At 35.8% G+C, this 14,086-nt stretch overlaps 2 protein-coding genes across 11 annotated transcripts; both read right to left on the bottom strand.

Annotated features, from left to right (window-relative positions):
• Nucleotides 1-55: 55 nt before the first annotated feature.
• LOC119996378 (cytochrome b-c1 complex subunit 6-like) lies at nt 56-4,074 on the bottom strand. The gene is made up of 5 exons (XM_038842974.1): nt 3,949-4,074; nt 3,723-3,756; nt 2,653-2,737; nt 412-501; nt 56-282 (listed from the first exon to the last, which is right to left on the bottom strand). Coding segments are annotated over exons 2-5 (210 nt in total). The 5' UTR covers nt 3,725-3,756; nt 3,949-4,074; the 3' UTR covers nt 56-249.
• A 5,942-nt stretch (nt 4,075-10,016) lies between these two features.
• LOC119997661 (protein WHAT'S THIS FACTOR 1 homolog, chloroplastic) lies at nt 10,017-13,827 on the bottom strand. Of its 10 annotated transcripts, none has more exons than XR_005468056.1 (6): nt 13,600-13,827; nt 12,116-13,430; nt 11,701-11,978; nt 11,443-11,601; nt 10,578-10,645; nt 10,017-10,475 (listed from the first exon to the last, which is right to left on the bottom strand). XR_005468056.1 is itself a non-coding variant. In XM_038844818.1 (3 exons), the coding sequence occupies exon 2, from the start codon at nt 13,394-13,396 to the stop codon at nt 12,128-12,130; it is 1,269 nt and encodes a 422-aa protein (XP_038700746.1). In that variant the 5' UTR covers nt 13,397-13,430; nt 13,600-13,827; the 3' UTR covers nt 11,700-11,793; nt 12,116-12,127. The 10 variants fall into 10 exon arrangements, 2 of the variants coding, with proteins under 2 accessions (XP_038700746.1, XP_038700744.1); XR_005468057.1 differs by having other exon boundaries at nt 11,701-11,973; XR_005468058.1 differs by having other exon boundaries at nt 11,701-11,797.
• Nucleotides 13,828-14,086: the final 259 nt, after the last annotated feature.

Here is a 14,086-nt window from a genome sequence, read left to right as displayed (position 1 = left end):
TATTCGATCTCACCATGAGGCATGGAAAATAGTAATATACAAATGAAAAACCACGACCAACTCAAAAAGGTCTCCCTTTATTGCGAAAGGCTATTAGCCCCCTAAATGAAACATCCAACCACGATAATGTATCAATGTGGTGAATTGAATAGCAGCAGATAAAAACATTTGGCAAATGCCATTGACAGACATTAAGAAGGAAAAAAGAAAAGCACAAAATGGAAACGAGTTACTCCCAAGGACTCCATGCTACTTCAGTTTAGTAAACAGCTTTGGGGCGACCTGCATTGACATTCCAAAGTTCCAAAATTGTTCAGAGAATCAGAAGTCAGAGTAAACCCCAGAGCGTTAACTAGTTGACGAGCAAAGCAAATAATCAAAATGAACATAGATACCAAAAAAACAACTTACACATTTATCCACACAAAACATGTAGTCAAAATACTGTCCTGTGCAGTGCTTGCTACCAGTATCGTCATCTTCAATCCTCTTCACACAGGCCTGAAATCAGTGGAATAGTTTTGACACTTTTAATAACAGTAAAAAGAAGCTCTGATGCTCAAAACTCAAAAGAAAAAAAAAACAAACATATTTCCCACTCTTCAAATGAGTCCAAGTACCCATCTTCATGGCATTGAAATAAAAATCCGTTACCCAATCCCACCAAGAAGCATATAATCGCAACAATGCACCAATATTTCCCCAACCATCACTTTCACAAAAAATAAAATAAATTCCTCGCTCTGAAAACTATGTTTATTGAATAAGAATTCAGCTGATAATGGTAGAAAGAGGGAATGAGGGGTAAAACAAAATTTAAAATAATGCGCCACATGCTTTGGATCTTCTGATTTTATTTCGAGCGGATAGGAAAAACAATAATTATTGTGCATAACCATTTTCAGTCATCTATGAAATATTTTAATTCTACATCAGTCAATGGTCCGACACAGAGTTTTCCAGCTATGAATTACAAGGCAGAGAGAAAGAGAGGATTGAATTTGTAAGACCATTGTTCCAATACCCAATTCTAGGATACAAATTATGGGGAGTAAAACATTAAGGAAGTAGCCTATCAGAATAGTAACTAATAAGTAATAAGAATCCAAGCAGAGAAGTTTCGGTTTAAGGTATCTGAAAAATCACAAGGGATAGGTGTGTTGGGGTTATTGACAAGACAAGATACTGAATCATCATCTAATTTATGCTAAACGAAACCTATATTAAATAAACAGCATAACTAGCCACAACCCTGAAGAGAGGATTAGCATTAAGGAGTAGCAAGAACCAAAGCAAGCCTATACTGGACTGAATATATGCACTATGCCAAGACCAGGGTATCGTCAGAGACTAACAGATTAGAAGTACTAAACTAACCATGTCCCACATGGACCATATGGGAGTCTTGGGAATCCAGATCTTAGGATTCGATGGAGTGATAATTGTGAGCAAATATTAGAATTTTTTTGAGATTTTCTAACAGGCCTGAAAAACAGAGCAATGCAGATAATAGTAATATCTGCTGAACAGACAAGACAACGCATGGCCTATCAGATGCATTTAATCAAACCCTATCAACATTCTTTAATCCCTCCGCTCTACTGTCAAAACCCTAGTCCTAAAGAGCTTATCATATGTTTCTTATAACTACTTTCTTCACACAGTATCTCAATCTTTTCAATCACCCCTGGACAAGAGTCACGGTTGATTAAAACGTCCAAGAATCAAGAGAAGGAATCCATCTATTTGTAACTAGTTTCCAACTAAGTCAACAAGGTTCCAGTTCCCTTCAAAGCCAGCCAGAACAATGAGTTTGTAAATTCTAGCCACATCATTGTGCGTGATGGAAAGTCAGCTATGTCGTATGGGGCAACAAGGTGGTACTCATTTCGTAGAAGACGGTTAAAAGAGCGGCTCAACCAAGCTTGAGAAAGAAGTGAACATTCAGCCATGCAATAATATGTAAGGTTGTCATACTGAATGTAAAACAATGCATAATGCATTATGCATGATGTCTGGTGTAATGTTGTAGTACATGTATCTATCGGAACTAACCATAGTGCCACTTCATTTGGTGTACGCTTTGATAATAATTTTTGTGTAGCTTCAATCCCTTCTTTAGTACGATAAACCAAGATATTGTAACTAGAATCCAATTAATGTGTTCCACAAATGATGCAAACAGTATAGTAGTATTTCAAATGTTATAGTGACACCTTATAGTCTACTAATCTCACTTAAAGCACCTAATCAAGACAAAATCTTTCCCCCACTTTTCTTTCGATTGAACCACATTAAAGAAAGCAAGATTATTTTTTTTTTTTTTGAAATTGCCGATAGCCAAAAACTATTACATAATGTTATATGGATTGCAGAGTGCCTTTGGAAACTAAAATACAAATGTAGAGTTAATATGCCATCTGAGAGAAGCCAGCAGAAAGAACAAAAGGTGCACATAGGAAACATGTCACTCAATGGCTTCCTGAGTGAATGGTTGTATATTTGAAACATGTCACCCATTGGCTTCCCTATATATATTTTTTCGCAGAAAACATTCAAGACCAAACATATTTTAGAGTATAAACAACAATAGGTTAGAATAAAATCACAAGCGCATCTGCGAACATATTATAAGTTAAAATAATGTTTCACCTGATATTCAATTAAGGGTTTCACACATCTAGGCTTGCAAGAGTCCTCAAGATACTTCTTTTGATCAGCAAGTTCCTCCTCTGCCCTGAATTTAATTAAAAGAGAGACAATTAGCGAGGGATTAGTAACATATAACCTCAGAATGCAAGCAATAACATCTACTTGCACATCAGAAAATAAACTCAAGATACATATATGCATATATCTATATCTATATAACTATAGAGACACAAGCACACACATCTGCATGCATACTAGTGTCATCATAATAACAAGCACACAAATTTAAAAAAAAAAAAAGCAATCAAAATCAATTTGAAAATTTTCAAGATAAAGTTTATATTGCTTTCCATCAAATGACTATTATCTGCCAAACATGAAAAGTTGAGCTTCGGCTAGAGTTCACAAGCAGAAAGTAAATGGAAAGGTTATGATGTGGAGGCTGCAAAGACCCTAAACCCAGTCGACCTTAAAGCAGGGCTCCCACTGATCAAGGAAATCCAAATTGCAACAACCTTTTTCCCTCTAATATCAACCATAGGCACCAAGAACTGAAATCATTACTCATTTGAAAGAGCATATCACCTCAAAAACTCAACTTTTATTCCAAGGCTCCATGCATTAGATTTTAAAAGCCATCTCTTGGATGTGATTTTTCCAACCTTCGGTCATTCATCCCCAATTACAGCTAAAATTGTCACTACTCCTTCACAAGGGGATTGCCAGTTTTTATCATACATGCCCACGCTATATCTAGAATCTAACAATTCATCCAATATTACACTCACTATGATAATATGGACTAGATTTATCTTTGTTTCATCCCTATAATCATCGTAAAGTGAAAAACCAGACTGAAAAAACTTCAATTTAAATGTCTTCAAACATTCAAGTATTCTTGAGATTCATTAAACAATACGTATCAGGCAGTGATACATATATGTGTATATATACCATCAGAAATGCTGCAAGTATAAACAAAACAACGAATTTCAGTAGTCCAAAGAATATTAGTGTCAAACCAAAACAATTTCACAAATGCAATTTTATGACGACCGGTCAAAACTCACATGGCGATTTCACGATGAATCAGTGAATAAGAACCTGCATGTCAGGACATGATCGGTAATTAATTAGTTACACAGACCCACAGAATTCGTAAATCATGTCAAAATTTTATCAAAAAGAAAAACAGAATATGAAATCTGATTGCTCATTCTATCAAATTTTACGAAATGATTGTTTTTCCTAATGGAATTCTGGAACTGAAAATAAGAATTGAGAGAACAATGGTACCGAGATTTCTCTCTTCGCTTTGAAGGGGTCGGGAATCGTGATTGCAGCAGTTTGGGAACTCAGAGTGAGGAGAGGACGTTTTAGAACTTAGATGGATGGGCCGGGCCTTTTCTGGGCTGTTCACAAAGGCCCATTACTAATTCCTGGCTATGGTACTTGACTAATTGGTGGTATCATTTACCAAGATTTAAGAAACTTTACTTTCGTTGACAAAGTTACAAAATTCGTGAATTGGAGAATTAAATAATTTCTTGATAAAATTAGTCCGGTGTAATACGGTGTCGTCCGAGATCCGGCAATGGTCTTTTTTAGTGTTTGTAAAAATAAATATGTTTAAATCAAATTATTGAACCCTTGACACTATCAATATACACATGGTGTCTTGTCATTGGTCATCAAATTTTGGAATGTTAAATGGTTCACCACGTTCGTAAAAGAACACACATGCACAAAATTTAGGTTAATACTTAGTTTTGATGGAATTTAAGCATATGACCAAATGTAAGTCTAATGCACTTAATTTCAATCAATTTTTGATCTAGAACACATATTAGTTGGTTAAATAGTGATTAACCAAATATTGAAGCCCTAACTTGATCCATTCTTGTTCTATTTCAAAACTGATTTTTCAGCACACATTCAAGCATGTATGTATGTCAAATTCGCATAGAAATAGGGATAAGCCTCACTTAGTGCATGTGGCCTTTGGTCATACTTCACTTAAGTGTATAAAAGTCAATAACTTAAAACATGTAAACGTTTAAGCATAAACATTTAACACATGGGTCATTTTTATAAGATATGGTTCACATATACGATCATAAATCCAAAGCATATTATATACAATTTAGATTAAACAATCAACATGTAGTTTGGCAAACTACCATTTAAGCATATTTTCTAACATTTTAGGATGTGTTCAAGTCAAATATGCTCATACACATTTTGGTATACAATCATACACAATCATCAAAAACACAATGTTGACTTAGACACTAAGTCTTGGTCCAACATGTATCTGATAAATTGTTGCATTGCTCTTGAATAAAATAACTTTTTTCCCTGTCTAATAAAAAGAAAGGATGCTTGTTTTATGTAGGAGAAGCATGATAAAAAAGATGATCACAAAAAGTATCATCAGTACATGAGAAGTGGAAGAAAAAATACGAGTCTTTCACAAAACTGTGAAAGAAAAGAATATTGCAGGCAATTTATCCACGAATGGTAAAGATTTTATTTAAATCCTCATTTTTCTTTGATATATATCTTCTCTAACATTAAATACAGTGTTTTGACAGAATTGCGATTTTTTGCTCTATTTTGACATGTAGGTGTATCCTCATATGTATGTAAAAGACATATCGAAGCTATGTCCATTTTGTTGTAGAAATTACAACTGCAATATGTGTTTACACTCCAGTGAGTTGATTAAGATACGTTGTCTTTCACCTCCTCACATATGGTTTATTAGGATAATTGAGAACCGAAAACTACAAACTTACATAAGTTGCCTACCCTAAACTACCATAAAATTAATAAGTACATGAAGAACCAAACATTGGTGATTCCAATTGTACTTTTATATTAGCAACACTCCTAATCAGTTGCTAATGTTAGTGGCATCAGGAAAACTCATTTAGTGAAAGTGCCACTATAATTTATTCATTCTCTTAACTGTATGATTTTTTAATAATTTTATAGTATCAAATCACAACTACATGTACTTCAGACATTGAAGACGGATGTTAGTTGTAATGAACATTTGCATCACTTCCTCATGTCATTGCTTCCATTTCTAAAACAAATATGTGAAGAGCAAGCTATGGAGACACATACAGAGTACTCTACCATTGAAGGTATTTATCTTCCCAACTTTGGTTTTGAGATTTTATATTGTCTTAGTTTGTTGTTGATGAAAGTTGTGTGTTTAGGGATTACAAAAACAAAAACAAAAGTTGTGAAATTGAGTAACAGTCAAACTCACATGTCATTGATGTTAGTTACCTAATCAATTCTTAATCTTACCAAATACAAAACTGGCTCACAAATTTTATTAAATACAAAACTGGTTCACAAATATTAAAGTGTCAAATTACTAACTAATTAGGTTGTTTAAGTAATAAATTGGAATCTCTCATTTAATTTTGTATAATTATTGGTGGTATTGTTAATTGGTATAAATACTCTAAAATTCATGCATGACTAGGTGCATGATGATGTGTACATAAAATTATAAATATAATAATGGAAATTATAAATTTATTCTATTCAACTTAATTTTATAGCTTCATCATTATTTAGTTAATCTTGCCTAAATAGGCCTAGCTACGCAAGATGAAAGGCAACTCCTGATCATATATCATGAAATGTCGCATTGCTCTAGACAGTCGATGATTATGTCATGCTTGTCAAAACAAATTCTTATCTGGAACATGTGTTACTCTTTCGTTAATACACAACCATATACTTTGAGAAACTAAGAGGAAAAGAAAAAGAGACTCCACTCCATAGCGGCCCCCGCTCCATAGCGGCTTTCACTCCAGTTCGGCCTCTTTGTGCTAGGGCATAAAGGAAGTCAGTTTTCTTGATGTAGTCCAAACCAGCTTCGTAGTAGCGGATTGACTAATTGGGGTATGTCCAGCACATCCCATTAGCGGTCCATTCATGCTTCCAAACCTTGAAATTAGCATTATCGTCTCTGTACTTTGTTGGATCAGGCCAATAAATATCCAAATCTAACTTGATTCGCAGCAACAAGGTAATCCGCATAAGCAATTTGGAGATCAAATATACAAATTAATATCAAAGTTTTGCAAGTACTAGCTGGTACCAATCATAATAACAAATTAATAATAAAAGACAAATAAATATGTACTATACTATCTTTTTCTTATTTAGGATTTGGAACAATGGTGCAACCATTATTCTTCTTGTAGGGAGGGAGAGGTGAGAAAGGATTGTCATAATTTGATCAGAGGTCGTGCACTGTGAAATAATTAAGTATAGGAGTATGACATTTTTCGCCTTCATACAGAAGGTGGGGGCCAGCTTAAGCTAATGAGGTATAAATCATGGGATTGTTTTACTTGAACTTGGTGTTTTTTGTGCATTGCACTTGGCCACCATATCATGCAAGATGAACATCAACATGGAGGAGGAGATCGATCATAAACAACATTATCACCACAACGATGAAGAGCATGCTTGTCATGATTTATGTCTTACAAAGTGTTGTCTGTTTTTACTTAATGCTCAAGAATGAAATGCTATGTGATCTATTTATATAAGAGAACCGTCATGGGGCTTTGAGGTTAATTTGTTTGTACCTATCACCTCTTCACCTGCCAGCATAAAGATCTTTAGATTCTCACTTTGTTGAAGCTCATGATGTGAAGCTATCCTGTCTGCAAATACATCTAATGACTAACACCTCATCTAAATAAACTCAGTACTGAAAGGAATCTTCTCTTCATCAGGGAGGCTGAAATTAGCGCATGGACAACAAAATATGCTTCATACTCACTCACACCACACCAAATTCCATCGGTGGGCTTTTGAATAAATTCTTTTTCATTCAAAAATGTAAAAAAAAAAAATATGTAAACTTGAACCAATGCGCACAAACTACATAACCATATACCAGCTGCAATATCAATACAGCTGGCTACACAACATAGTGATCACTCCATCCTTCTGCAAGCTTAAGCTCTGACCTTGTCCATGAACTCCAAGCCTAACACCAAGGGTAGTCGTCCATAGGTATGATGGAGAAGTCCACCTTACCAATTCATCCTTCGATGCGTAGCTCCACTCCACGAGCTATTCCAAAGGCAACTGCTACTAGTTTAGTTGCCGACAGTCATGATGAAGACAGAAGGCATGTCTATGTTCTTGGAATAATGACCACTTTCATATATCAGTGCTTCCATAATGTAATTCTTCACATATGAATAAATATAAAATGGGTATGTAGATGAACCTTTAAGTGGAATATCTATGCAAACACAAACACCTCAACGGAGTGATTCAATAAGTAGCTGCCTAATGGAGTAGTACCAGCATAGAGGACCAAAAGCATTACCAGCATGAGGTCCGGAAGCAGTACCAACATAGGGTTCGAAGCAGTACCAGCATGAGGTCTTGGCATCATGTTAAAGAGATAAAAGTTTTCCTATTTTTTCATCGGTTCAAAAGGAAGAAAAGTAAAAATTAAATTTGTTTCATATAGATTAGAATTAAAATCTAGCAGGATGCTAAAGATCATATATTGGTACGAATTCTAAAAAGAGATTAGAACAACATGGACGAAGAAAGAGGAAAAGTAAATAAGAGCACAGGTGAAAAGATGAAACTTACATGAGACATCGCAGCACCCAACAGCACCGTTGTAACCGCGATAGGTGTCGAGGCGTTCGCCGTTGTCGGCGAACCAGACAGTAGGGTCGTGATTTTGCACAGGTGAACAGAAGATCTCCCTCTATGTTGTACTCGAGAAAAGTTAACGGCCGTTCATGGCCATTCATCAATATCGACCCCATTATTCTGACTCTTGTTCATCATTCTCTCCCCACATGTTCAATCTCAGGCTTGTTCAAGTTTGCAATCGTCGAATTGAGATATCTGCAATTCGCAACAGGTCTTTTTGCTTCTTTTCTCTCCTTCCGGATGCTTTATCTTTCTCTCTACCGCTTCCATGTGAAGGTGAATCGACGGAGATGAATCTGGACTACTATGGAACCGAGAGGGAGAATCGTAACAGGAGTCAACTAAATTTAATCGAATTTGCTCTCTTTTTTTCGTTCGAGATTATCCTACGTGGCACCGTAAATCAAGGTGAAGCATTCTCGTGCTCTCCGTTTTATATATAGAATATGATGTAGATTATCTGTTTTCTAATTTCTTTTCACCTATCATGTGCTCTCTGACAAGAAAGAGTTAAAAAAAAATTAAGAGTAGTTGAAATTAATGCAGATTATCTACAATTATGAAATTCTTTAGAACTGAGGATTTGTTTGTTCTATCTTCTGGTTCCAAGGAAAGCCCATCTTTGGTATTATCCACCTACCTAGCTTCTTTCATGATGATTTGCATGCATAGGTAACAACGCGTATCACATGCTAATGACCCAAATAACATTAAAAAGGTTATATGATACCCTCAATTACTTGTGTTTTTCATAATTTGGTGTTCAACTGCTACATCCCAAAATAAATAGTAATTAAACATCACCATAATAAGTCATAACATCACATTATTCTCTTTCCTAAATCCATTTTTAATATCAACATTAAAGAATTCACAATAGCATATAACTCAACAAGCTTTCATGATTTTTTTTAATGAACATAGTCTTAAGAGTTGGTCAAAAAGACCATTATTATAATGTGATAGATCACATGTTTTATGTCAGACCAATCACAAAAAGAAACATTCATTTTTTTATAAAGAAATTTATGATCTCCATTTGATGAAAATACAAATATATTTTTTTCAAATTTTTTTAAAAAAATTTTGAACCCTAAATTAAGGCCTCACAGGAGAATTTCTATATATATATATATATGTATGTCATCTATATATATATGTATGCGTCGGAAATGTTGGAACTATAAACAAAACAATAAATTTCAGAGGTCTCAAGAATATTAGTGTCAAACCAAAACAATTTCACATGGGCGATTTCACGATGAATCGGTGAATAAGAACTTGTATGCCAGGACATGATCGTCAATTAATTGGTTACACAGGCCCCCAGAATTCGTAAACTGATCATGTCAAAATTTTATCCAAAAAGAAAAAGAAAATGAAATCTGATGCTCATTATAGCAAATCTTACGAAATGATTGTTTTTCCTAACCGAATTCTGGAACTGAAAATAAAATTTCAGACAACAATCGTACCGAGATTTCTTCCTATTCAATTTCTAGGTGTCAGGAATCGTGAATTGCAGCAGTTTTGAGTTTGAGAGCGCAGAGGAGAGGACGTTCCATCGGGCCTTTTCTGGGCTGTTTACAGAGGCCCATGACTAATTCCTGACTATGCTCATTGATTAATTGATAGATAGTATCTTACTAAGATCTAAGAAACTTTGTTTTCATAGACGGACAAGTTACAAAATTCGTTAATTGGAGAATTAAACCATTTCTAGATAATGTCCTGTGTAATACGGTGTCTGCAATACAGTGTCATCCGGGATCTGGTGATGGCCGTTTTGAGTGTTTGTGTTCTTCTGTTTTTTCTTGTTTCTCGTTTAATCCTCTTGGTTAATGATCAGAATTGGGTAGCCATGGCATACTGATTGCAGTTCACATCACCATTACTGAAGGCTTCAAAGCTTGAAGGCAGCCTTATTTCTCACTCCAAACTCCAGTTCAGTACAATAAGAACTTCAAAATGTCGTCCAATGACACAGTTTCCGGAATTACTCCCTCGATATCAGCACTTCAGCAGCCCTGCAGACATGAAAACTGAATTTTGCTTCAACTCCCTAAAGCCAGCCATCTCTGCTTAATTTTATATACCAGTTTCTGCAGAGAACTAAAAATTGTTAGAATTTTCAGATCAGCAATGATATATCCTCATACTTCTCAAATTATTATTTTCTTTGAAGCATCAAATTGGAAACTCACCCTTCCCCAAACCAAGGTTGAATACCATTTGATATTCTTGCCTCATAACTAAATCTATAATGGAACACCTACATCACACAAAGAGCAAAAGCAGAATAATTGTAATTAGTAACTTACTGCTCCAAGCTTGAACATTTTGAAACGAGAGAGAAGTAGAACTTCAAACTCATAGTAAAACAGAACATCCAATTAACTGCTGCAAATACTAGTCAACAATCTGCAAAATACATAACCACAGAACTTTGAAAACTCTTAGTAAAGATCTTGATGGATTAAATATTGCTTCAGTATAGGCATGAATGCATGATAATTGTGATAATTCATCTCCATAGTATTGCCACTGATGTGGGCAATCATGTTATTTGCCAGTGTTCTTCGGGTGAAACATAGTAAATTCAAGCTCACTGCTAAATTTGCCTAAGTTCTACAGAAGTCCCACTCCTTAAAACAATCCTAGAGACTCTTAATCTTTATGTGGATTTCTTTTTCTCGATAAGCAGTAACATTTAATAAAGTTTAAACCTCCCTCTCTCCTTCCTTCTCTCTTCTAGTTTTATATGTTGCCACTTTATTACGAACATTCTCGTAAAAGGGTACACAGCTCCCACTATTTAAGTATCCATACACCATTCAAGTACTAACTAGTTTGAAATTTCTTCACAATAATCATGGAGAGAACTTTTACAACATGAGACAAGTAAGAGCGTCCAAGTCTAGGATTTTACATACAAAGTTTGGAGGGTAAATATTTACTCTTTTTATTTCTTGGAATTTTTTTGACCGATCAGAGAAATACTTGAAAAATACAACCACAATCTTTTTTGTTCGTACAGGATTTAAACCAGAGATGGAATATAACACTTACAATGCTTTGGTCTCAATTGGATAACTCGGCCAAATTTGTTTCACAATCTTTCACATATCGATTTTCAGCAAGATGATCCAGAAGATAGACAGTTGTATGTGCTGACATTCCTTCTGTACAATGATGAGTTTCAGAGAAAGTCCTCCTTTGAACTTTTTCCTGTAGTCACATTTCGGATGATGAAGTAAGTAAAATCAAAAGGGCATAACTGCCGAAAGTGTTGTTAAGAGATATAATATAAGGTGCTATGGGAGCAACCTGACTTTTCCTAAAAACAGCCGTTGGAAGTGTTGCTCACCTCCTCAACTTCTTCAAAGCCCAATATCTTTCAAGAACGTATTTCAATCAAATCTTTCTTAGAGGAGTGGTAATTCAAGCCATTGTAAATTAACACCACATATTTCTACATTCATATTATTGATTACATATTAAAAAGATCCGTTAAACAAAAAAGCGTCCATCCTGGCCTTAGAGAAGGGGAAATTGAGAATCAATACATCGACCTCCAGCTATTTAGGAAACCATCGTCATCTTCATTGTAAATGGGTGATGGAATTTCAGGAATTAAGTCGAAAAACTGAATATGCATCAGACATGAATGAGGGGGAAAATAGACGTAGAAGCATCAATCTATGTAGCTAAAAGCACATTAATGTGAAAATGAAAAGGATACCTCCGATTAAGACTAGGGGCTCTTGCCATCATCAAAGAGGACTTTATAAAACCGTTTTCTTTCTTCTGGGTCAAACAGGCCACCAACTTTATCACTGCTATCATCTTGATCAGATGTTTCCATCCTTCCATATTTAACTTTCTCTGATCTTCCCAAAACCATGCCTTTCTTCCTTTTCTTTTCTAAATTCAGTAGATGATGCCTCTTATTGTATTCATGCAGTCCCTCTTGCATTAGTTCCCCAAACTTATCCTTCGCCAGAACTAGTGGATCCTTATCTATCAATTCTGGCCCATTATAACCCTCTCTAAGCAGAACGGTGTAAATCTGATACTTATTTGAAACATAGAATATACCAGGATGTTTGAGCAACAAAACATTCAGTTTCTCGGGTAAACCAAACTCCCTCTTAAAGTGTCCTAGTTTCACAATTGAGACCTTCTTCCATAATGTCAGCGACAACAACTCATGCACCAAACACACTACTCGCTTCTCCATCTCCCTTGATCCTTCTTCTAAACCCGCTAGACCCCAATAAGGTGAAATGTAAGGACTGGAATTAAATTCATGAAATCTCTCCTGTGATTTAACCCAACTCGAGGGCAAAAAACAGGAAAAGCGTGGCTTAACGCCCTGCTTTCGAGCTGAGGCTTCAATTGCAGAAACTGCTAGGTCGGGGTTCCACGCCACAAGCTCAATCTCCATTGCACTCTTTCTTCCACTATGATTGACCAGTCGAAACATGTCTGGGTACTTCGGTAAGATTCTAATCAAATAATCATCCGGGAACCCAAAATTCCGCTTTAGCTCATTAAGTTTGACAACATTAAGACTTTGATTTGTACTCATCATCAAAAGCTTTGCAAGACGCTCTGCAAACACTGGCTCTTGCATATCTTTCACAGATTCCTCTTCTTCAACCAAACACATCATCCGCTTCGTTAATCGAAAATAGTACTCATCGTTCTCAAGAAATACTTCAAAGCAACAAGGATATTTCTTAAGCCAATTGAGTGCCTTCCCTTGAAGATCCATGGTTTTGAACTTCTTTTGGAGATGCTTAACAGATGCCACTTGATTTGGGCACCTAAGTATCATGTTTTTTATCTGATTATTGGCTATCCATCTACGGTTACGTGAGAGGGCGGATTCCAGATCTGGCTCCTTTTTCATTGACCAAAGAGAAAAGCTTCTATTTAAAATGTAATGAGCAGATGGAAGAAAGTAGAGCCCAGGACTCAACTGGCTCAGGTTATGAAGAGCACTGTTGCTGAACACCATAACATACACCTCTTCTGCGCCCTAATAGAAAATCCTGTAAAAAAAAACAGAAATTTATACCAATGAAAAGAACAAAATTTCTAAAGTAAAAATCATATTAACATGGAAAAAAATGACTTCGCAGAAGGCGAGTTCCCAATAACCACAGAATCAGAGCAGAGAACACGGGAAGAGTGAAGACAGCGATCGAACCAACGACAGACCTTTATGCGTGAGACCACAATGGGCTGTGAGATTCGCGGACAGAGTGAAAGGAAGAGACTAAGAGGAGGCGCAGTGGATAAAACGGGTATGATTCGTAAGGATGAAGAGGCGTCTTCACATGAGTGTGAATCGTACAGATGAAAGGGCGAAGTGTCGAAGAGGCATCTCGATAAGGTAAACATAAGAGAGGAGAAGGTTAATGAACACTCGCATCAGGAAGCGCAAAAGGTCGTGTTGTTGACTTGTTGTTAATGGGGACCCAAATTCAGCCCTAAAATGAATTTAATTAAATTTATTTTTTAACAAAATACATATGGCATACCTCATAACCTCAGTTTCTATGAAGCCACGTCAGATCTAACGTCTCTGCAAGACTACCATGTCATCAAGAACATAACCTATTATTGTGTAACACGTGTCACCTTGGCTTTTATCCTTTTCCCGATGTTTATTCATTTACTCCCGTCGCTTCATCTTCGCTGATAC

This window comes from Tripterygium wilfordii, chromosome 4 (genome assembly GCF_013401445.1).
Source record: "Tripterygium wilfordii isolate XIE 37 chromosome 4, ASM1340144v1, whole genome shotgun sequence".
Classification (NCBI taxonomy): Eukaryota; Viridiplantae; Streptophyta; class Magnoliopsida; order Celastrales; family Celastraceae; genus Tripterygium; species Tripterygium wilfordii.
This window is presented reverse-complemented; position numbering and strand designations above follow the sequence as displayed.